Source organism: Peromyscus maniculatus, chromosome 16 (genome assembly GCF_049852395.1).
Source record: "Peromyscus maniculatus bairdii isolate BWxNUB_F1_BW_parent chromosome 16, HU_Pman_BW_mat_3.1, whole genome shotgun sequence".
Taxonomy (NCBI): Eukaryota; Metazoa; Chordata; class Mammalia; order Rodentia; family Cricetidae; genus Peromyscus; species Peromyscus maniculatus.
The window spans coordinates 31,544,086-31,570,124 of record NC_134867.1 but is presented as its reverse complement, the minus strand read 5'-3'; the positions used below and the strand labels follow the sequence as shown (position 1 = coordinate 31,570,124).

The following is a 26,039-nucleotide window of genomic DNA, read 5'->3' as shown; positions in this document are numbered from 1 at the left end:
TGAACAATTATAAATCTTGAGGAAGGGACCAGCCTTGAGAGCCCCCCACCCCACACCTCCCATGACAGAAAGATACCAGGCTCATTTTGGGGCAGAACTCCTTTTGGTATCAGAGCTGCTGACAGTTCAAGAGGCCATGACTGGCCAGAAGACAGATCTACACAACAGTAGAGAAGATAAGAGATGGAGAATAAGGTGGAATTGATTTCAGCTAGCCCCGTCACAGTTGATTAAGTGGTTAGAGAGCTTCATAAGTTGGAGGATTTCTGGACTGCAGAGATCACATGTCTGATAAGAGGAAAGGACCTGACATAAAACAGATCCTGAGATAACTGAGTTGTCAACGGGAACATGAATTTACATCAGAGACAAGCAGTAAATTGCAGAACATTGGGGGTTGGTGAGAGAAAAATTTAGGGGGCTGGCAAATAATGGATGAGTGGGAACTGAGGGTCCTGTAACCACCACAATTCAGCTGTTGGCATGTGGCTTCAAAGGGAGTCTGGAAGGAGAAGTGAGGCCAGGAGAAGGCAGATAAGAATGGACGATGGAGGGGCAAGTACAGTGTTCACAAGAGCAGAAGAGAGTGATAGAGTTGAGATTTTAAGGCTTGGGAGAGTCTAGAAGGCAATAAAGACTGCATTTCATAGATACAAGAAGTTAAAAATGAACAAGAAAAATAGTCGAACAGAGATACTAATGCAGGGTCCTTTCAGATTGTATTGGGAGAAAGTCAGGAAGGGACAGTCAAGAGTGGAAGAGGATGTCAGGGACACAGTGCAGGGGTGGCCTGGAGAAGAAAGGTTATGCCTGGGATTCAACCATGATTTGGAGAAGGTGTTTCATACAGGTGCCTGGCAACCCTTTAAACAAGTCACAATATACAACATGTATGGAACATCACATGTTATTCTGTCACTATAGACAACTTTTGTGTTTTCCCGTCCATTAGAAATAAATTTCGCTTTAAAACATTTATAGATAGTATCAAGAATCTGTTTGTGGGGTGGAGATGTTGCTCAGCTGGTAGAGTTCTTGCCTAGCCCATAGCGAGCCCCAGGCTGGTCCACAGGACTACAGGAGCCAAGCGTTGTGGTGCACATCCGTGATTGATCTAACCACCTGCAAGATAGAGTCAGGAGGACAGGGAGTTCAAGGTCACCTATGGTTCTATAGTGAATTCAAGACCAGACTGGGATATGTGAGACCCTGTCACACAAACAATGAAGACAATCACAATCACCGTGAGCACAAAGCAGTTAGAAGAGCAGCATGTGTTAGGATGTTGTCATGACTGAGTCAGTCTGAGGTGACAGACAGAAGCTTGCAAAGACTTTACCCTGGGTTGGCCACTTACTCACAGACAGGCAAGCTTTTGGGTTTTGGCAACATTTTGGTACAAGGATGCCACTTAACATTTCTATAATGTGGATGCTTGAGTGGGATGAATCATACTCTTCAGAACTGTTCCTAGCTCAAACGACTAAGTGACACTGTTTTAAATCAAGTTGTCATGTTCTCTACTTTTTAAAGGTTCCTGTGAAAGCGTGTGTTTTAGTCCTCAGAAAAATGGAACTGATTTAAAGTGTAATTTTTAAAGAACAAATTCAAAATAATTTTACTGATTACAGACCTCCTGTATGGCACACCGCAGGTCTCATCTGACATCTGCAGCAAGGACGGCTCCTCTGGACCCTGTTTAAACACTCATCATACGTGCCCTAATTCAAAACGAATTTCACCAAAACTGTGTCACATCGTTTTTTTCATACCATTGTAGTTTCTGTTTCTTGATTTCTAAATAAAATGATTTGCCTACCCTTTAGCCACCAATTACCCTCCCAGAACCTGAGAGTTATGATTTTTTTCCATTAACACAGAAACTATGAAACTTGTGGACCATAACCATGCAAAGTAATTACTGTAAGATTTGCAGGATAGCAAAACAAGGAAGAAGGAAAAAGATTTGCCTGTGCACCAAGAGCTATTGCAGTGTTCGGGACATCAACATCTTAAGTAAGTCGACCTTGGCATCTGCAGGATAGGTGCTTAACACATTAGCCAGAAAACAGCAAATTCTTTTGCAAGCTTTTCTAATATGTGGTGCGACAGGACAAACATCTTTGAAAACTGCAGGACTTCTAGTTCATCTCCTCAGAATAAAAATTGCATAAATTAGCTATCCATTCTATTCTCCTTTTTCAGCAAAAAAAAAAAAATATTTTGGTTAAGCAGTGCTTCTAATACTTATACCATCCTCAGCTAATTTCACAGGACTTTAGAGAAGCAAGGAGGAATGAATCGAGGTGGTCAGATCTATAATATACTCTTGAGATATATCTCTGAAAGTGAGGATTTAAAACAGTCTAATAGCAAGTTGAAAGGTTTTATCCAAGAGAGTGTGGTAAGATATTTAATATATGATCCATGATAAGGTTTTCTAATCACAGCTTCAATAGAGACAGCTTTGCTTGAATATGGTGGTAGTCAGTGTGAGAGGAAGAGGTGGTGTTTGGTGGGCTGGAATTTGAGCTGTTATCTCTTATCAGGGCAATACCGGTAAGTAGGTCCCTATATCTTCATTTTCTAAAGATCGACTGTTGATTCTTTGATCCAAGAGAAAGGAGTGGATAGATAGAAGCCTTGTTCATGCCTGACCAAACAGACGATCTGTACTGTCTATCCAGCAAACCCTGGGCCCAAGAAGAACTCAGTGTCAAGATCGATGCAGCCACGGCTGCTGCTGCTGTTCCTAACTAGGTATGCATCAGAACCCAGCTGGTGCGGTCCAAGTGAGGAGCCCCGGGGGTGACTGATAGCGGCACAGAGTCCACCTGGGGAAGCTGTAAACTGAGGCTATAGGGAAAGGAGGAAATCAGCTTCTGGTGTGCCCATGGAGCAAGGCCTGTCACGTGTGGACCTGAGCAGACTTTCTGTAACAATATAAGGCAGCAAAGAGCTGAAAGGTTGTTTTTAAAATCAGTAGAAGCAAATGTACCCCTCCTCCACGGATATGAGAAAGGATATACTCTGGGCAGAAAAAAGGTCCTGTGACTCTGTGTGGATAACTGTGTGAAACCTTAGAATATTGTCTGGAATCGAGGACAGTAGGAATGGTCAGATTTAGATTCGTTTTCACAGTTTGTGTTCTTTCTTGCTTAAGTACTTCCCCTAGGAAAATCAAATTAAATTAGAGTCTTAAAATGCATAATGAGAAATTTCTTGCTTTTTTAATCCATTTGGTGATCTAAATTATTTATTGTGCTGAGGCCACATGACCAAAGAGAAAGCACAAATAAAGGCACAGGACAAAGAAGAAAAATTACTTTCAGGACTTCCACATTCTTACTAGTTTGTTTAAATTAATAATATCTCTGATCATTAAATTATTTATCACTACTCAAACAAAAAGAAGCCCTCACATACAGAGAATGAAGAAAGTTTGCACCGAGGCCTACATTTACTTCTCGAAAACTCCGTGGACATCAGGACATGAACTGTGAGCTCACTCTCTTGTGGTTGGTTTTGGAGCGTTGTAATGCCCAGTCCCAGAATTAGTTAGTGTCACTGTGCTAAGTCCTAGGATTTCTCAGGAAGGTTGTTATACTCTATCAGAGAACCAAGGTTGAGAAACCATGGGAAGAAAGCTAGCCAAGAAATCCCCGAATATCCCTGGACATTTCCTCCGAGTTACCACTTAAAATTTATTTTCTGAAGAGAAATAGTTTAGATGTTGGGACCGAGCAGTTGTTTATGAAAGCTGAGAAGCTGATTTCTTTAAAAACAAATCAGGTTGGAGAGAATTGCTCTTTTACAAAGTAAAATGTCTAATGCAGGGTACTCCCTTCTGGCCCCTAAAAAGATTTTTGCATGGACCTACAACCTGCCTACATACACACAATTAAAACTAAAAATAAGTCTCTAAAACATAAGAAGAATAGCATCAGAAGTGATGTAATGGTCCTTTACAGGACTTTATGGCTGGTTCACTGGAAATCCCACAGAACAAATTATTTTTGATTATGTAACTATAGAGTTGTAACAAAGGCCTCATGCATGACCTGTCTGTCAATTCCAAATTCTATGCATTCCAAATCTGTGTCAATTCATCCATTTTTGCACACATTTTTATTGTATCAGTTTCCTCTGGACCCCCACCTCAGTTTGAAGGTTCGATGCCCAAGTAGTGCCAAACAGTGACCCCCTGTTTATGTCAGCTTTCAGGCAATTTTCTCATGCCCAAGGTGCTGTGTTCACACTCAGTTCTCGATTCTCAGTTTCTCTAATAAGATCATAATTTTCACTTATAAATTCTATAGGTAGTAGGCCAGTACAGTTTGAATCAGAGATATATAGGATACTATATAATTATGTGTCTTCAATAATTTCAATAATTAGTGTGTTTAAAAGCACAAGATTTGAAATACATATTTGATGGATAAAATGAATGGCTGTCTTTGTAGATAAAAGTTTGAGTGTAATGAGGGGATACAGTTGAGATGCTGAATGAGGTGTTCTTCTAGATGTGGATGTCACCCAGAATTATGTCCACACTAAGACTGGATGGGACAACATCAATCCAGGATTCATGGTAATGACAAATTCGCAGACAAATGATAGCAACAAGAAGAGACATAGTATACAGCTATATGGTGGGCATAAAAAAAAAACAGCAGGAAGTAAGGATGCAGTGCCCAGAACTCAGGGCAAGTGGACCATCAAGCCAAGGATAACTGGAATGCAGTTCTCATCATTGACAGAGTGAGGGGGTCTCCAGTGCCACTTCTAGTCAATGTATGAAGGTAGAAGCAGTGTTCTGAAAGAAAGTTTAATATGTAGTGAAGTTTGCCATCCATGGAGTAAAGGGGAAATTCGGAGTAGAAGGATTTGAGAGCCATGAGAGGGGAAAGAGAGATGAGAGAGTTGAAGGTTAATGGAAGGCAAGTGGGCAATGAAGAAATGACACCGTGGGAATTTTATTGCGGCAGAATGTTGGTAATTTATGATATGGCAACCCAGACTCCTGGCACCGAAACTCAGTAGAAAGGGATGAGAGGATGTGGTCGGGTCAGTGACTTTAGGGACATGCTGCCCTTTTGAGGTTAGGTGCTGAGGACAGGACCTGGCTAAGAGTGAAGTAAAGCCTTAGAAAACCCCACAGGGCTCAACCAGAGGACGCCCTGCTTAGGAAGTTCTTCCAGTAGAAGGGAGCTTTAATTTATGAAATGCTAACGTGTTTCTAAAATATCAACTTCTATGAATGCTTGCACCAAGAAACACAGGGCTTTGTCCCTTATCACTGTCATCTCAGGGGTCTCTCAGTGTTTTAAGGTTATAAGTTGAATTTGGTATGAAAAAAAAGTCATTAAGCTACCTTTTCCCCTTAATCTAGTTTATTTCTCACTGCTGAGAAACTATGATTTAACATCTATCTTGACATCCATATATTTTCCAAAAGCATGTAATTAAAAATCAAGAGGCTATGTAGATATTGAATCTTCATCATTTCAAAAACTGTGTGTTGATACCGGCTTGACAACAGATTGTGAGTGAGTCGAATGTAAACAATGTGACTGTGAATAGTCCCATGTACTATGAGTATTTAAAAGGATCCTTTGAGTTTTCTCTGGTAGTATTACTAAGTTGCCATCCTTTGATTTTGGGAAGGGGATTTGAGAATTGTCTATAAATGACTTACCACATTATTTTAATCCTCTTATAAACCTTTTGAAACATTGTATGTCACTGTCCGAGGCTGTCATATATTTACATGGTCACACACCAGTACCAGGGATAGATGTTTGTTGAATGAAACAGTCATCACTACACAATATTACATGACTACCTGAAAAAAAAAAAAAAAACATGGCATCGAATTCAAATCACATTTAACCGGTTCATGAAGCTCTAAGGTTGAGCCAACTTGAGTTGGTTTCTGTTGGTCTAAACTGGTGTATACAAAGTATCATGGACTCCTATCTCAGCTTAGGCAGTTTGGTACCCTCACTAAACTGCAACTCATGGTCAGCTTCCCTCACACTATCCTGCACATATTTCCATCACTTCATGGAAATGCAGGCCTGAGCAAATAAACAATAGTGTGGATTGTTCAGCCTCCAGATGTGTCAATAGCCTGTGGTTCAAAAAGAAGCCGTGTGGGCAAGTCAAAAGTTAAAGCAACAGGGTATTGTAAAATTACATGCAATGGACATTGATTAAAAAGGATGCAACAGATTTGCAGCCTTTAGTGTGATCATTATTCTGTACAACAGACAGAACAAATCAGTTACAGAATGACACCAAGAGTACTGAACTGGTGGCCAGGAGTTATAGCCACACCATTTGTTTTGTTAACCTGGATGAATCAGGTCCTCATACTGGACTCTCATTTCTTTATATATACTTCCCAAGATAGATAAGCCTTTTGTTCTATAAAACCAAGATTTAATGTGTTAAATTCTATACATAATCTATATTGTCTTTAGAGACAAGTTCATTGTCTTATCCTCAGTGCCAAATTTGCTAATGTAAATGGCCCAAACTGTCTGGCTAATTTTAACTACAAATCTGTTAATGTTTTATAATCACATTCAAACTAGTAAGTTTCTAGTCTGGATTTGATTATAAAACAAAGGACTGGAGTTTAATTTCCCCCTTAGGTCTTCAGTGTGGAATTATAAGTGAAGTATCTTTTGAACTATGCAATGTGTCAGTATAATGTCAAACATTATGACATGTCCTATGTGAGTTACAGGAGACCATTGATGTGTGCCTTAATAATTCATCATGTTGAATTCACTATGATGAATTATTATTCTCAAATTGGCCAGAGGATGTAGATGTAACCAACCGTCTTATTAAATAAGAAACACAGAAACAATGTAAAAGAGAAAGCCGAGAGGTCAGAGCTCAGAGCTAAAATCTCACCCTTCCTCCTGCTGTCCCAGCTTCGCGAAAAGAGACCTACTTCCTGTCGGTTCGTTTTTTTATAGTATGTTGTTCTGCCTTCTCATTGGTTGTAAACCCAAACACATGACTTCCTCGTCACTGTCTGAATGTACAGCCCCCTAGGTCTTAAAGGCATATGTCTCCAATGCTGGCTATATCCCTGAACACACAGAGATCTTATGGGATTAAAGGCGTGTGCCACCACCACCACCACCACCACCACCACACTCTTGCTATGGCTCTAATAGCTCTGACCCTGAACACACAGATATCTATGGGATTAAAGGCATGTGCCACCACCACCACCACCACCACCACACTCTTGCTATGGCTCTAATAGCTCTGACCCCCAGACAACTTTATTTATTAACATACAATCAAAATAATAATTCAGTACAATTAGATTACCACCACAAGAGGACTTTGTCAAATTTTCAAACTTCTGATTGAAGTGAGTATAAATTTAGAGCAGATATTAAAATTTCTTCTAAATAAAGCATAGAGATAAATGGGGCTGGAAAGATGGCTTAGTTGTTAAGAGCACTTGTTACTCTTCAAGAGAACCTGGGTTTGAAACCCAGAACCCACATAAAATCTCACAACTATTTGTAACTCTAGTTCCAAGAGATCCAATGCCACCTTCTGGCTTTCTTCAGCACCAGGCATGAAGGTGATACACAAAACACTCATACACATAAAATTTTAAAATAAAAATAAATTTTAAAAAAGAGTAAAGCTAATGCAGGATTGATCTGTACTTATGTAATTTATGACAGAGTACTGCATTGCCTGGCTATAAAGATAACAGCTGGGTAAGAATGTTCTGAATGTAAAGTATTTTATAAACTTCATAAGGAAAATAGTTTCTGGAGATTATTTTCTTATCTAGAGCAACTTTTTTCCCTTTTATTTATTCTTCTCTCATACAATTTATCCTGACTGCAGCCTCCCCTCCCACCCCCTCCCACCTTCCCTCTCCCCCATATCCACTCTTCCTCCATTTCATTCAGAAAAGAGCAGCCCTAGCAATATCTACCAAACACGGCATAACAAGATGTAATAAGAATAGGCAAATACCCTCATATCAAGGCTGGTTGAGGCAACCCAGGAGGAGGAAATGGATTCTAAGGGCAGGCAAGAGTCAGAAGCAGCCTCCACTCCCACTGCTAGAAGTCCCACAAAACCCCAAGCTAAATGATCTTTTTTATTCTAGTCACTTGGCTACCTCAGAACTCCCACACTTAGATTACTAAAATACATCGAGACACTTCTGATTTATAGCTTGCTTTGGCATATAGAATGTTCTTTTTCAGACACACAGAAAGGACTTGCTATATGATAAATGTTTACCCTTGATGTATCTCTAGAAGGCAATTATTTGGGACTAATAATTTACTTGTCCTTGCCATGTCAGAGTCACCATGCAGACAGAGCCAAGAAACTTCACCCCGATCAAGGTGGCCCACACTCAAGAATACCGGTTGGTTTTCGGAATGATTTGCCCGATGTGGAGAGGCAGAAGAGCAAGCATGAGCCACTGCAGTAGCAAGCACCAATGTGACTGCAGGTCAGTTCAAAGCACACTACTGTTTCAACTCCCTCTCTGACAAGGGTACAATGCACAAGTTCTTGCTTCCATATTGTTTGGAATACAGAGCATATGTGTAGAAGTCAGAGGTCAGTGTTGGGAATCTTCCTTGGGGCTCTTCACCTTTTCTTTTTTGAGACACAGCTTTCGAATGCGTGTTTTGCCTGTGTTTATATCTGTGTACCACATGCATGCAGTACCCTGGAAGGCTAGAAGAGGAAGTCAGATCTTGAGAGATTGGAAATGCAGAGGATAATAATTACCCTGTGGGTACTTAGAGAACCTGAGTCCTCTGTGAGAGCAACACTCAAGTACTCAACCACTAAAAAAAATCTTTGAAGCTCTCCACTTTATTTTTTTTTAATGCCGAGTGTCGTTTATTGAAGGAGGGAAGAGGTCTTAAATACAGGCTTTCAGCACAATGGGAGAACCACGGAGGGCAGAAGTTTGCTACCAATGTTTTACAATCTTGCATCTAAGCTGTTAACACCCATTATGCAGGATACACAGACAAGGAACTTCCATTAAGCATTCAGGAGGGTGGAACCCAGCAGGGAATTACCATAGGGAGGATATCAAGGTCAAGGTCAGCAAGCAAGGCAACAGTTACCCAAAATGGGAGCCAGAGCCCTACAGGTCCCCCTTTTACTAAAAAATGAGCTTCTGACTTAGGTTGCATGGGACATCAGCAAGTCACCTTACCCATCATGGAGACACATGCCCAGGCCACACAGGTGCTCTGTCTTAGGTTGGTGAGCACCCTCCAGACATTACCCATCTCTGAATACTCATTATCATTCAGGCTCATTTTTGTGTGAGCTGCAGAGTTAACTGCTGCCAAAGATCTCAAAGTGGCACTGGGCTTGCAATCTGTGTGTTTGACACATAAAAGACCAACAAAAGTCCTAACCCACCCATAGCCAGTAGGCTAAAGGCAACTGAGCCATTCCCTTCTTTAAGGAGCCTTACTGCAAATTGGAGTCCTTGTAAGACAGTATCCCACTTTATTTTTTGAGGCAGGGTCTCTCACTAAATCTGGAGCTCATCAATTCAGCCAGGCTGACAGGCTAGCCAGGGACCTTCCTGTCTCTGCCTCCTCCAGCTCTGGAGTTCCTCACGTGGGTCAGTGTTCTTGCCTCTCTATGTGGGTGCCAGGAGTCTAAACTCAGGTCCTCATGCCTCACAGAAGACATTTTTCTGACTCGGCCCTGGCCCTAATCATAATATTTTTATATTTATGCTAGATGAATAAGAAAGTTTTAATGGATTTAAAGAGGTTATGATAACTGAGTTTTAACCAGCCCTCAGACCTTATCACAGAGAAGTTTCTTTACTCGGTGGATAATGATTAACACAGAAACTCATAGTCAAAGTGTAGAGAATAAGTGACTGATAAGTGATTAGCCACAAATAGGATATCTATATCTTGTATCCCTCTGAAAGAAGCTCAGGGATCATCATGGGAGATGGAGTATGAGGATGGTAAGACCCAGAGGTTGGGGAGGATCAGAGCTAAACTGTCTTCTGGACATGACAGCATTACTGTGCAAATAAACTCACGGTGGTTGTTGTTGCCTGTACATGCTGGCACAAGACCAAGCTAATCATCACTTTAGCGGAGTGGGAAGAAGTTCATCGAGCCTTGGACAGATGATAACTTCTGGAGGAGGAAGAGTTAGTTTTCTTTACAGGTGTGGCTCCTGGCAGGTCAGCACACTCCAGTGTGTGACTCCATACCCAGGACTGTATGCGCAGCACAGATTGGAGTCAATGGATTACTAGGCAAATACATTTAAAAACAGATAAAATAGGAGGACACCAGTTTGGGGTGAGTAAGGAGGTAGAGATGATCTGTGAAGAATTAAGGGAAAGAATTGTGGGTGAATGTGGTAAAAAATATGTAATATAAAATTCATAAAGAATTAATAAAAATATTAAAAAGAACAAGCTAGTCAAATGCGGACTTGAATTCTGATGGTTTAGTTTGTAGAGGAGGTGCTGTGGCATTTTCCATGTCTACTGAAGACAAAACAAGATCAAATGAACTTGCAGGGGACTGATCAGAATCAATTAAGTTACCAGACTAACTTCCATATGGTGGGAATCTGGCATTCCTTTGCAAGAGAAATGAAGATTTTTCTCTTTTTTGGCAATATTTTAGACACACCAAATCAGCTCAATTCCTGTGACACTTATCTTCAAAACTTCACATTTGGTTTGTAGGAAAAATGAAATTAATTATTCTTAAGCATATGGTTTGTCCCCCCCCCCATTTGATTTTGTAATGCATATGATTTTTTTTTTCTCCAAGGACATATAAAAGTCAAAATACTAGATCTAGAGTCTCTGAAGTGCTTCCGCTCCTAACCCTGTCTGTACAATCTGAGTTCTTTCAAGTAGTTAGCTTACTAGCTTCTGACACTTCTATAAAAATATCCCATAGAGCTTTTCTTATTACGTTTTCATTGACTCTCTCCGAGTGATAAAATGAAATTCTGTAAAGGGCTTTGAAAACCATGCATATTGCAATTCCTCCACATTTCAAACACTAATCAAGTGTGACTATAAAAGAACCAACCACTACAGTGAAAATTGCCGGAGCGGGTTGAGACTCAAGCCATTATTAATTCATTGGAAACTATTTTTTCTTTAAGATTATGGATCCTACAAAGTACCAGATAACACAATTCCTGAGATCAAAGTTTTTTGTTTCAATCACAGGGAACTTGGGTATCTAATCTTCCCAGCGTGTGCATTTCTAGGATGGTACAGCGGCGGCCCCAGCTGTGCCCTGAGTGAATAATGCGGAGTATTTCATAGACCAGGGAAGCACCCAATCTTACTCAGTGCCCATAAAGGATGGCTTTAAGGACAAAAGGAGCCTCGGATTAAAATAATAGGTCTAGACTAGTGAGACTTCTTAGCTTCCTACAAGAGAGTAAAGTGAAATTTCCCTTTGTAGGTTAATTTCAACATGTATCAACTTGAAAATTACCCACTATGAGTGTCCGCAGAGTATTTTTATTTGCTTTCCCATCTTCAAAGGCAATCAGGTTGGAATCTTCAGTATGAGCTATCATGGCCCGACAGTCCTATACATAAAAATAAAAGAGCAAAGTAGAGCAGAAAGAAAATTTTGCCAGCTTTGTTTTATTTCATGTAGTATATAGAGCTTTATTAAAAAATAAATAAACCGGTGAATTTGACTCACACTCACTATGCTTGGTGTGGAATTTTTTTTTCTGAATATGCAGTAGCCTCCTCTTGAGTTCAAGAGGAGCAAATGAAAGCCTTTCTAAGCTGCTTTCCCAACTCCTTTTTCTTTAAGACAGGGTCTTGCTATATAGCCCAGGCTGCCTCACCACTCCGGTCCTAGAACTATAAATATGAACTACCACAGTGATCCCCCCCCCCAAATTCCTAGATATTTGTTAATGAATTCCTAGCTTCTTTTGTTTGTGAAAGTGGTAGCTGTTGAACTGTTTAGCATATCTCAGATGAAAAATTACAAGTCATCATTAGAACAGAGGTGCTACTTTTCTGATTTTGTGTCTCCAAAATACCCAGCTTTGTCCATCAGAGGTATGAGATGGAGCCTTTACTGATATATATATCTGATGATAACAAATAGAAGATTATTGAGCTAGTCAGTCATTGTAAACAATTAGAGGGATTTTGCTAAGTAACCAAACAGAAACTAGGCAATAGCAATGGGATCCACCATAGTCAGATTCAGAAAAACTGACTCTGGACAGTACTGCCAGCCCCATTTCTTTTCTCTAAGACGCTGCTGAAGGCATTTCACTGACCCCACAGATGACCTTCTGTGGGCCCTTAATTTACTCTAATAGCTTGGTGATTCTCACATCATCTTTTAGCAACATCATCATTAACTCTGCATGTTTTGTCTATAAATAAGAGCACAGCTCTCTGAAAGTGCCATATGTATGTGGTATGAGGGTAAAGTTCAGACCTCTGCAATCTTAGTGATGACCGCTCATTTTAAAAACTTGCTACTCCACTTGCTCACAGTGTGCCATGAGCAATTTGTTAAATTCTCTGTGTTTGTCAAATTGGGTCCATAAGAGTGCCACACCATAGGCTGAAAGTTAACTTAACACACAGTAGACTCCAACTATGTCAATGCTGCAAGAAGCTACTGACTGACCCGATGAGTTGATTTCTAAGAAAACATTCTTTTCCAACAGTACCTCTAAGAAGTCTTGATGCTGTGGTTCTTTGTGGGCATTGAAGCTTAGTTTGCATTTTTTTTCCTTTGAGAATTGTGCCATCTTGGGATTTTTGTAGCTATGGACAAGGGAGAGGAATCCCTCCTTGGCTAAGTCACTAGTTCCTGAGTCTAAAAAGCATTGCTACCATGGCATTGCCTGGGTGATCTGATCCCAGTGTTGTCCTCTTCCTCCTTGGCAATGATGAGTAAACAAGAGTGCTGTGCCCGGCTGTTCAATCAGCTCAAGAGCTATTTAAAGTAGCTGACAGGTGTTAAGCAGAAATGTTTGCATTAAGCAGGTTTTTTTTTTTTTTTCCACACCCAGATCCCTGGGTTGATTTGCACAATGCAAGTTGATTGGGAAGTGATCTCAGGAAAAATACTCAAGGTGGAGGAATCCAAACAGACTTGGGCAGAGGGAGAAGATGAGTCCTGATACAATCATACAATTGCTAAAAGGCTTCAGGGTATGTCTCAGGGAGCTCGGGAATAGGCGTGACTCTTTGAAGGTGCCCTGAGTTGGGGCAGTCATCTGTCCTTCCTACATCCACCAGTCATTGCATCAGCTGTCCCTGCCACTGGCTGTGATTATGGATAAGGAGGCTTCTTCCGGCCCAAAGCAAAGTCATTCAGGATAAGAGGATTAATATTTACCTGGGAGAAGGGACTTATTATGTGCATTACTCATTAATTACTATGATTGCTTCTGGTGAATTCCCTGGATGTACAGGGATCTATTTCCCCCTTCCTCCTTATGTGTCCTTCTGGGAGCTGAAATCTTTGTCAGAATACATAGATGTTACCTGTTAAATAAATGTTATACTTTCTCGATTCATGATCTTTAATATAATTTTTTCCTTTTTATTTCTTAGGTATGTTCCTTGTATTATCCCAAATGTTTAGAGGAAATCTACCATCACTTGCCCTTTATAAATTAGACTAGTTGAACCAGTGAGAGGAGTACTAAGCCAGAAAGCAAAATCTGAGTGCTTTGCTTTCTAGTCTAAGCCCAGCCCAAACCTAAATGAATAGCTTGTGTACATGGTAGTTCCTGTTGCCGAGTTTCACTTTCTTCATCAACCCAGAAGGCAATCTTCATGTCTGTCAGTTTTGAGAGATTTTGATGCAATGCCCCCTCCTGATAGGACATTGAGGTGGTTGGCCCCAAACAGTCCCATATCTGAGGAAGATTCATTTGAGTTGTTGCTTACATCTAATTCTCACTTTTGTGAGTGAAAAAAATGATGCCCTATGGGAAAGTTTTCCCCAAAGCCAAGGTGGAACCAAGAGAATAAAGACTGGACAAGAAGGAATCTAAAGAAGTGTTTGTATGGACTTTAGTTTGACATAAATGTGCAACCTAAACTAAGTTTCTCTTGTATGATGAGAAATAGGGCATAAATGAGTTCCTCATAAGGATTATTTTAAGGGCCGGGTAAAGTAGGGGTTCTATTTTAAAACCTTGATTGACCACTTGGTTATACTATGTCTGAAGGTGTTACTTCAGATATTACCATCATGAAACATATTTTTTATATTTAGTTATTTGTTTTACATCCTGACCATAGTTTCCCCTTCCTCCTCTCCTCACAGCCCTCCCCCATCTCCCCTCTGCCCTTCCATCCACTCCTCCTCTGATGAAATGTATTTTTGTTTTTCAATTTTAATAGAAGGTCAGCTCTGTGATTCAGTGCTGCTTAAGAGTGTTCTAAGCTCAGTAAGAGTGTTTAATCCCCAAAGTAATAAATCTATCATTTAAAATATTAGATCATTTAAAACTGGCAAACAACATCTAGTTCCTCTTATTGCTGGGTTATATGCTAAATATAATTCTATTTTTACTTGTTTAAAGTCTTATATACATCATCATAGGTACAATGTGGTATTTTAGTACACGCACACATGTACTGATTAAACCAGAATAACTAACCTTTGTTACCTTATCCTTTTTATGCTTTAAGCCTTCAACCTCTTCACACCATATTCTACATAAACTATTATAAAAGATTAGCATTTCACTTTATGCTTAATCTTAATGCAAAGTTATCATCAGAATGCAAACAAAACCACAATGTTGTCGAAATTCCCCTCATAGTTCTGAGAAATGATCTTTTACTTTGAAGGCATGAACATGGCAGAGTAGAGTGTTGTAAGATTCTTCACTTGGTGATTGTTTGGATTCCAATTTAAATGTTTATGGGTATGCCAGGAGGAAAAGCAGAGTCATTTCATCCTTTGACAAATTCTGAGATATCATTTGCTATTAGCAGTGAGCACTGCCCACCTTGCCCCTCTTCCCCGCTAGAGATGAATTTATTTTCTGCAGGGCTTGCTCTTTGTAGAGTTTCACTTGTCTGCCCTCACCAGTGGGGATTTCTCATCAGCAGACTGGCGATTACCAGAGCAGTACCATGGACTGTATGGGGAAGAAACAACGGCTTTCTAGGCAAAGCAATGTTTTTCTTTCACTTTCACTTTACCTCCTCCTTAGCCCATGTCTGCACAAGACCATGAACTACTAACAAAATAGTCCTCATAATAGTGGAGTATTGTGGAAAGCGAGCAGGCTTTGCAAACAGAGTAGAACTCTACCTGAAAGAATGTCATGTCTTTGCCTCTAAGATCTAAATTTGCATATAAATGCCCACATCACATGAATATTCTTATGCACCAAGGAAGTCACTTAAATGAACATTGAAATATAGATGCAGGGCATCTACTCTGGAAAGCAGAATTGGCAAACTATGGCCTGTGGGTGAAATCTATCCTAATGCCTGTTTCTGTCTAGCTCAGGAATTAACCAATGTTTGTTCTCACGTCTAAGACCTTAAAAATGAAAGCCAAAATAGAATTTTCTGGCATGCGAAAAATAAAATTAAATTTAAATTTTAATGCCTATAAGTAAAATTGTATTAAATCATAGCCACATTGGTACCTTTATATGTGGTCTATGGCAGCTTTGGTGCTATATGGGCAAAGCTAAGTAGCTGTGACAGATATTTACTATCTGACATTATAGAGAAAAGATTACCTAATCCGTGTAGTTGATTTTTTTAAACTCTTTTTAGTCTTCACTCAATGGGAGCCTGCTACCCAGCTCCCAAATAATCACACAAAGATTTATCCTTTGGTATATGAATGCCTGGCCTTAGGCTGACTTGTTTTTAGCCAGCTTTTCTTTACCTAACTTATCCCATCTACCTTCTGCCTCTGTGCTTTCAGCCTTTTCTATTCTTTATACCTTTCTTTACTTCTTACTCCGTGTGGCTGGGTGGCTGGCCCTAGATGTCCTCCTCTCATTCTCCTGTTTCTCCTCCCTCTTCTCCTTTTCTCCTTCTACTTATTCTCTCAGCCTGGATGCCCCACCTATCCTTTTCCTGCCTAGCTATTGGCTGTTCAGCTCTTTATTAGACCATTGGGTATTTTATACAGGCAAAGTAACACAGCTTCACAGAGTTATACAGTGCAATATAAGAGAATGCAACACATATTTGCATCATTAAACAGACATTCCACAGCATAAATGAATATAACACATCTTCAATTAATATTCCACAACATTTCCCCCTTTTTGTGTAAATAAAAATGAAAGGTTTTAACTTTAATATAGTAAAACTATATACAACAAAAACAGTTACCACTTAAGAATTACATTTACAATATTCAATCCATTTATATTTAGCAAATTCATAGAAAATACTCCATCATCTATCCTATCTTGGTGAATCCAAAGTTTTATACATAGTTTACTTTCTATCATGGCTAAGGAAAAATTAACTCCAACTATTTAGTCTTTAACTCCATCAAAGATCCAGGAGGATGTAATACTACCTAACAATAGGGACATCTGGCTGCCTGAACATTCACCCAAAGTTCCTCTGCAACATTGGGGTATTCATATTCAGCCTATAAACCTAGAGTATCTGGCAGACTCTTCTATGAAACAGGAAATTTGAAGGACTGTCCCACCTTGTACTGACAAAGTTCATAAGTCACATTCCTCTGTGTCCTGCAAAATATCAGGCAGACTCTTCTGTGGTACAAGAATATGAAAGAACTGTTCTGCCTTGTCTTGGCAAAGTTCAACAGTCTTTTTCTTGTGTCCTGCTTGTGCAGTCTGTATAGCATAGTGTCGAGCAGTCCAGGCAAGAGCAGTTTCTTGCCCAAATGGCTGGCTTTGCTACAATGAAAGTAAACTCCATTTGTAGTTTATTCAATGCCCGTCATCCTTTAATGAGAGAAATTGGTGCTGCCAGGAGCAGATGTGCATCATTGTCATGAAACATGTTAGGTTATTAAACATCTTAAATGCCATATTCTGTAGGTCTTTGAAGTGTTTGAAAACCATCTATCTATCTAAAACATACCTTGTTTAACCTTGAAAACATACCTAATGTGGCTATAAGTTTGACTATTACAGATTAACTACTAACCTCATTTCTTAATTATACATTGCATTTTAAGTGTGTTTCATAAACACAATACCCCAAATAAGAGTAAAAATACGTATACTGTGTGACAAAAATAACTTTACATTTGTATCAATATTTGTATCAATGTTGTATGCAAAACATCTGAGACTAATAGTTGTCTTTTTATTCTACATTCCTATATTCCCCTAAAGGACAACAAATATCCATAACCCACCAAATAACCAAAGACCATCAACTCCATCTCTTGGGAATTTGGGTGTCGTGTTCTCCAGACTGCTTCCTGTTGTCTGTGGGCAAAGGCAACTTTAGGGCTCACTAAGAAAATTGAGATAATAGTCAGGTCCTGGGAAAGCCAGCCACAACTATTGTTTATATAGCTCACTTGTCAAGATTCAGTAGATCTTCCCTAATCAAACCTGATCCATATCAACCCTGAAAGAATCCACAGCCTCTTGTCTCCTGTAGGAACAAAAGCAAAACCTCTTCTCCAAAGCAATGCATTTTTAGAGTTCAATTTTAAAGCTAAGGCATTCTTAAAATATCTAGGTTGGTTTATTTCATCAGTCCCTCTTTTAACTCCAGGTCTTTTAGCAGCAATCAAAAAAATTCAAAATCAACACAATACTATAGAGGACTCGAACTCCCTGTGTATTTTCCACCATTATGTGGCTTTTTTAAATATTACTTTTCTTCTCTCTTTAAAGACTTTGCTGTATTATTTTTAAACTATTTATTTCTTACTATGACTGTCTATAACATTTTTCTTTCTTTCTTAAGCCTATGTACATTATAAAACACACTGGAACCTATTTAGAGTTTTTTATCCATCTGGACCTTTTTTTACTGTATATCTTTTAGCCTTTTTTGACCATGTGAGCAAATTTTAAACTGCTAAGCTACAGCTGAGTCCTCCACACAGCTCTATCAGCTGACTCTGCCCCCTTCTGCGATTGTGAAAGCTGAGTCTAAAGCTTTCAGCCTCGTTGGAGGAGGTACATTTGACCAGGAACTGCAGTCAACCCCCTAGTGCTCTAGAATGCTGATGTTTGTGCCACAGAAGGTGTTTTTGACTTTTTTTTCCACTTAATGTATGGGCTGCTCAAGGGCTTGCAATAAAGCAGAAACTTTTAATGGAGCTGTGTCTGGTTTTCTTTCTTTCTTTCTTTCTTTCTTTCTTTCTTTCTTTCTTTCTTTCTTTCTTTCTTTCCTTCCTTCCTTCCTTCCTTCCTTCCTTCCTTCCTTCCTTCCTTCCTTCTTTCTTTCTTTCTTTCTTTCTTTCTTTCTTTCTTTCTTTCTTTCTTTCTTTCTTTCTTTCTTTCTTTCTTTCTTTTATTCATTTAGCTTTCTTAGGCCCTATGGAAGTTTGAACCTCACAATGGTACACCAAAATATTGTTGGTTATTTTTTTTAACACTTTACTCTTTGGGGGCCCCACCACTAAGCTCCCAAATAATCACACAAAGACTTATTCTTTCTTGTGAATGTCTGGCATTAGCTTGGCTTGTTTCTAGCCAGCTTTTTTTCAACTTAAATTATCCAATCTACCTTTTGCCTTTGTGCTTTTATCTTTTATCTTATATCTATTCTATATTTTTTACTTCTTACTCTGTGGCTTGCTGTGTAGCTGTGTGACTGGTCCCTGGTGACCCCTTTACTTCTCCTTCTCCTGTTCTTGCTCCTCTGTCTTCTCTTCCTAGATTTTTCCTCCTAGTTGTTTCTCTCTGCCTGCCAGCCCTGCCTGTCCCTCTCCTACCTAGCTATTGGCCATTCAGCTCTTTATTAGACCAATCAGGTGTTTTATACAAGCAAAGTGACACAACTTCACAGAGTTAAACAAATGTAAAGTAAAAGAATGCAACTCATATTTGCATCATTAAATAAGTGTTCCACAGCATAAACAAATGTAAAACATCTTCAACTAATATTCCATAACTTATCTGTGCAGTAGAAAAAGAATTCTTGGTTCTTGGTTACATCAATAATCCACTAAAACACATTTTTCTGGTGATTGTTGTGTAGGAGATGTTTTGGAACCACATTTAAAACAGAGACACAGAAGAAAATCTGAAAAAAGTGTTTTCCTTATTCTCATTCATTTATCATACCTACTGTATCAGCAAATTCTATTGGTCTTATCTTTAGTCTCTAGAATATCACTACTTCTCTTGATAACTGCTGTTATCATGTTAGTCCAAATATCTGCCATTATCAATCATTGTTTCAGGACTTTTTTTCTTCTGAAATAGTGTCTTACTAGATTGTCCAGGCTGGCCTTGAACTCATAATCCTCTAGTCTGTGTCTACTGAGGGCTGTAATTGCAGGCATATCAATTGGTGGTCTACATAGACTACCGTGATTCTTGAATAGGCTAACTAACTCATCTTTTTCTACCATCTTTCCATGATGTTTATTCTCAATCCAATAGGCAAGTGCAAGGTACTGAACCCTAAGCCGATCCCAGAAACCCTGTCCAGAATATCCTACAGTGATGTCCCATTTTACGCCTCTCTGTGTTCAAGCTCCATTGAATTCCTGTTTCTCAAAGACTCAAGAGGAATTCCAGTCATATTCTTTGTCCAGAGATTACCATGCCCCTCCCTGTTACCTCCTGTAGACCAGCCTTGAGCTATTTTGGTGGTCTCTTCTATGACCACCTTGCCTGAAATGATAATCTCTTAGCTGTCACTGCTTCTTTCTTTCAGATAAAATAGCATATGCTTTCCTTTTAAATTTTGATTATTAGCCACCTGCACCACAGATGGGTACCATGATTACAGGGATTTTTGCATACAATTCCACTTTGTTCTAATTTTAGACACTAAGAAACTACTGGGTGTGTGATGAACTCGATAAATATTCCTTGAATAAAGAATTGACCTACAGATGGCTGTTCTGTATTTCATAAACAATGTGTGGCACCTCTCAAACATTTCCTCTAGGTAAAAACAGCCTCCAAGAGCGTAAACATAAGCCTTATCTCTGAAAAATAATGGATGATGAATTAATCACCACAAATGAGAGAGATGCAGCAGCTGTTCACATGTCATTTGGTACTTGGTTTTTCAGCCCATAGTTAAATTTCAAAATGGGCCAAAGAAAGGAGAGCAAAAAATTGGCACGTAATTGAAAATATGGATGAAAATCCAGTTGAAAATGTTTAGGAGGGATTCCATAGAAGACTCAGAGAGACTGAAGCCGTGGTGAGACTCCTCCCTAAAAGATGCTCACTGACAATTTGGCTGCTCAGCTTCAGACTTAGTGTTAGGACGTTGTCTCTCGGTTCTCAAGGAAAGTGGGGTGTATATAGTCTTGATTTAAATGAATGCTTTAGGAAATTTCAGTTTTATAAAAGAATGTGAATCAGTTTTAGATATATTTGAGCCTAATTTCTGTAAAATATGAAAAAATGGAGATTTTCCTTCATTTTAATCTTCTTGTTCAAAGAGTTGCTTGTCTGACTTTCTGTCTATATCTTTATTTTTTTAGCTGGAATGGCAGGTTAGTTTTGGAGATGTGTATTCCTTCTAGTGAAGGTCATTTGCTTAGTTTATGCCTTTTAGAAAGAAAAATGTCTGTTCAAATGATGAATGATTTGTTTTACCCTCCAAGGAACTTCCTCTGTATGAGTCCAAATTCCTCAGTTCATTTCATCAGCTAAACAATTGGCTCAGCAGATCTTCAATTCAATGTAAAAACAATCCCCTATGCATTAAAAAGAATTTTTATTTCTAAAAGAATGGGTGAGAAATGCCTCAAAGTAAATGTTTTCATATCAATTTGCATTCTAAAACCTAAGTAATTTTCAGAAAACAAAGTGGTTCCTGTACACTTTCAGATTTCTGGAAAGTGAGAGTGTGATAGGAACAGACTTATGTTCAATGTGAACTCATCTCTGTCCACTAGAGTTCTCACCAGAGTGGTGAGCCGAGGCAAGAATGAATGAGGTCAGGCTGTCTGAAGTGACCTAGAAAGTCCCTTTGAAATGAACCTGGCTTACAGTCATTATTTCAGTTTGAGATAATATAATTATTCTAATAACCTCACCCCCCACTTTTCTGCTTTACGATGTACTACCTTAAATCAGTTTATTGACAGGGGAGAGTAAGACAAATCCCTGTCAAGATGACAGACTGAATTCTCCCACTGCAGACTTGTAATCATTTTATGTGACGATAGGACTGTAATAGCAGGTAATATTTCTATTGCATTTTATATTTTACAAAGCTCTTGAGACACATTATTTCATTTGATATTTCTCAACTCTATGTCTCAGTAATTATCATCAAAAATTATTCACTGATAAGGAAATAGGATATAAAGTTCTGTCAAGACATGCAGCCCATAGTTGTATTCTCAGAGCTCAGGCTTAACTCTTCAGTCTCCATCCTTTCTATAGTATAATTATTTAATTTTATTTTTTCTCCACTACCATGAAAAGAAACACTGGGGGGAGAAATATTGTTGCTAACCCTTTTTGTAGATAATGTCTGAAAGGTAGTAAGTGATGGGAGTGGACATGAAATCTGGGCAGACAGGCTAAAAACTGTAATGCATATTCTACAGTGGGTGGTATGTTGCTATTCATGATATGAGAAAGATCAAAGCATCTAAAGGCTGCTCGTGGTGACTACAGTTGATGAGGAAGAGGGAATAAAACCCAAGAGAATATGGGACCTTGGCACATTCTGCATCAGGACACTTACTATCACATCCACCAGTCCATGCCAACACTGAATGGAGATATTAACCAAAGGAAACACTTTTGAACTATTATGGGAAGTAACATGATGTGTAGAGAAATTGTATAACTTTCTAATTTGAAATCCTCCTTCTCTCCCAATCAAACTGCAAACTTCTTAGAAGTCAGGAAACTGTAGGTTTTGTCTTTCTGTTCCACTCACATTATAAACATTGGTAACAACCAATGAGACAGTTTTAGGCTCTTGATAGTAGATCATTTAATTTTTGTAAGAATCCTGTACAATTGTATTATTATATCTCACTCCCTCTTATCTTTACAGATAAAGAAATAATCCCATGAAATTAGGAAATGACAGAAAGGGATTCTAAGAATGGGAAGAAGGAAAGGAGTGGGTGGAGGAGAAAAAGGAGGCGGGTATGAGAGAGAGAGAGAAGGGAAGGAACAAAAGGAGGAAATAGGAAGAAAAAGGAAGTGAGGAGGGAGACACCACAGGATAATGACCACTCAGGAGCAAAAGCCTACTTATGGTTCTGTCCAGATCTAGCAATTAATTTAAGGATCTCTGGTACCTACAATCTGGGCACAAGCAAGCCGCAGAAATTTGGGATTTGAGTAACTCTTGACCATTTTAGTGTAGCACTCTCTACTTGCTGTTTTTTGGTTTTGTCTGCTTTTGTTTGTTTGTTTGGTTGGTTAGTTGGTTGTTGGTTTGTCTTATTTATTTATTTATTTATTTATTTATTTAGTTATTTAGTTATTTTGGCTAGTCGTCCTATCTCTCACACTTAACAGGGCATTAGTGGGAAGGAATGACATGTCTTGTTTGAAAACAGACAGCTCTTTCTCTCTGCTTTTCTTTGGAGTTTGGTAGGATGTTGTGCCAACCTGGGCTTGTTTACATGTGAACTGGAGCATTAGGTAGTTTGGCTGTTGCTTGAGAGCTGTAGTATTTGTTTCGGTTTAAGGTCTGCAGGTGCCCTTCTACCCTTTGAATGACACTCTGCTTATGTTCTATCCTGTAGGGTGAGTACCATAGTCAAAGAAGACTGGATCTAGAATCCAGTGTTTAGATCACAGATAGCTTCAGTCCCTTTCTAGCTGTGTCTAGTTGGCCAGGCCAAAACTTTACTATGGCCTTAGTTTCCCACTTCATGTTGTCCTAAAATAGATGTGTTATGATGCTGAACAAAATTGTATGCAAAACTATGTTTTTCAACTGTAAGCACATTACAAATCTGCAATGTCATATTCTGTATAATAAACATCTACTTAGTTCTTGAATAATTTACATGTTTTCTATTTATTTTACTTTGTGGTTCTTCTTGCTTTGCCCTGCCCCCACCCATTATTTCTCACAAGAAATATGTATGCAGGGATCCTATAAATAGTATTTGCAAGCAGCCGGCCTCCTGATGGATTCCTCTTACTTTTTTCTTCACTTATAGAACTCTTCAAAACTGAAAAACATCAAAAGTAACAAGACGTGATGGAAGCCACTGGGACAGTGAACATAAATGTTGCAATGGAAAAGGAAATCTAGCCTGCTAGCTGAAAAACAACAATTCCCCAATGGACTCTAGAAGAACCTGGACTGGCCACTGCAAAGACAAAAACAACCTTAAAAGTTTTAACACATAAAGCTCAAAGGGAGACCCATGATATGGAATTTAAATTTTCTGCTTCCTAAAACCCACACATGCTTGTTGTTTAAGACATATTTATTTAATGTGAATATTTTTATGTCTCTTACTTTTGCTATCAGTAATTAGCAATTGGAAATAATTTTACACTTCAATTATTAAGTAAAATCCTATTTTACAAGTCTAAACTCTCACTGAATTTTCACCTTTTTTTCTAGCAGTTTTCTTCCCATTTTTGTAGTGTTATCATCATTTCTGCTAAGATTAAAGGAAAATTAATTACATCTGAGAGTGACTTACAGTGCCCAAGTTTCTTCTCTGGTTCCCTGGGAACTGCGAAATGAGTTTGACCTCACATTTTCAATTTGTTTTATAAATACACTGTAAATAACTGTCAGATCTCAGCAGCCAAAGCGTCATGAATCACAGAACCTTTTCTGACCTCCTCCTTTTACTTCTAAAAGGAAGAGTCCCTGACTGAAGTATCACCCAGGTTCTAATAATCTGCCTTGTATTTTATGAACTATTTTCTTGACATGCTTTAAATGGATGCTTATTAAGATTGTAGCAAACCATTTAGTTAACCATAATATTTGATGGGAAGAAAAAGGCAATATAATTGTAATGAGCAGTATAAATATAGTTGACAGAAGCCAAAATGATTCTTAATAACTAGATAATAGAATAGTACTTATAGTTATATGTCTGTAAGAATTCAGGGCAAACACATTTTATAAGTTTTCTTATTATGTATTAAACATACAAGAATGATATTACTTTGTCTCTAACAACACAAAGAGATTGAGAATTTTTCTAGTTAGGTTTCATAGAGAATAGTGAGAAGTCTTAGGTTTTGTTCATAGGTCAGACTTTTTGCAGAACTTGATTCTGGTCTCATAATTAATTTATAAGTTGGGAGAACTTACTTGATGATTTAGTACTTAAGAGTCTCTAAAGATAATAAATCATGAGGTAATTTTCATTATATAAATAATCGCAGCTAGAGATCTTTCATACAATGTTTATATTTTGATTTCTTATCTCCTCTTTTTGCTCTTTAAGTAATAACAAATGCTGGTTTCAATGCTTTGAAGACTGCTTAATGATTTCATAATAATAATAATAATGTTATAATATCGTGTGTTGTCTGTAATTTCTAAAATTTTAGGAGATTGTTTAACTTTTATCTGTTTTTTTCCAGTTTATACCTGTTTGAGCCAGAAAATTTTAAAGTTTATGTCTCTGCATTTTAGTATTTGAAGATCATAGAGAATCACAACCCAACCACACAGTCTGGGAAAGCTATGCTATGAGTGATGTGGGACCAATAAAATTTGTCATTTTTCAGGTAACATTGAGCACTGAATATTTTGTTTGGTATATGAGCACAATTGAATTTGTACTTTTTTGTAAGTCCATGTCTTTGACTAAAATAAGAAAATGAATTATCTTCCTTTGGTTGTGAACCATCGAGGGCTTTCCAGTAGAAATCATGTCTAACATTTCTAACTTAATGTAAGTCCCTCTACATACTCTGCTTCTAGTTGTCCTGATATCAAAAATGTAATAAACATTATGACCTGTCCATGACCTTGAAAAGTTGGAAATAAAATTTCTATTTTTTACCTGTATGTGTTTCTGGCTCTGGCTAACTGTGAAACAACTTACTTTCTCCAACAATTAAGCAAAAATATTCTTTAACTAGAACTGAAACCAGTTTTTCCCCACTGAGGAGGCTGCCTGTTTTAAAGAAGCCGGGAAGAAAGAGTTTCCCCTACATTCCCACCCACTGTGGGTTTGCAATGTTGGGCCCAGTCATGATGACCAAATTTCACAGCATAGCCATGATGCAAAAATAGGTGTCAGGGCTACTAGTTACTAATTCTACTAGCTAAAAAGCTGCCTTCCCTAATATTGAATCATTGAGGTAGTTTGAGGGATGGTGTCTCAGTTAGGACTACTATTGCTCTGATGAAACACCATGACTAAAAGCAACTTGAAGAGGAAAGGGTTTATTTTACTCACAGTTCCATATAACAGTTTATCATCAAAAGCAATGAGGGTAGGAACTCAGCCAGGGTAGGAACTGATACAGAGGTCATGGAGGGGTGCTGCTTACTGGCTTGCTCCCCATGGCTTGCTCACCCTGCTTTCTTAGAGAACCCAGGACCACCAGCCCAGGAGAGGCACCACTCATAATGGGCTACCCTCCACCCCTATCAATCAGTAAATTAAGAAAAAGCCTTACAAATGGATCCTACAGGAGCATTTTCTCTTAATTGAGGTTCCCTACTTTCAAATGACTCTGACTTGTCTCAAGTTGACATAAAACTAGACAGAAAAGATGGCAGCTGTGAAGGTTAGTGTTGACTTGTCAACTTGACGTAGTCTAGAGTCACCTGGGAGACAAGCCACTGATAACACCTGTGAGGGGTTATTTAGACCAGGTTAGCCTCTGAGCAAGCCTGCGAGGGATTGTGTTGATTAGGTTGATGG

At 38.7% G+C, this 26,039-nt stretch overlaps 1 protein-coding gene across 1 annotated transcript in view; it reads left to right on the top strand.

The window, feature by feature from the left end:
* The window catches only part of Themis (thymocyte selection associated), a 194,951-nt gene extending 169,487 nt beyond the window's left edge, over window positions 1-25,464 (top strand). Inside the window, exons 5-6 of the mRNA XM_006991444.4 lie at window positions 8,363-8,515; window positions 23,349-25,464. Of these exons, the coding sequence (XP_006991506.2) occupies window positions 8,363-8,494 (132 nt within the window). The 3' untranslated portion in view covers window positions 8,495-8,515; window positions 23,349-25,464. The remainder of the gene's footprint in view (window positions 1-8,362; window positions 8,516-23,348) is intronic.
* The last annotated feature ends 575 nt before the right edge of the window (window positions 25,465-26,039 follow it).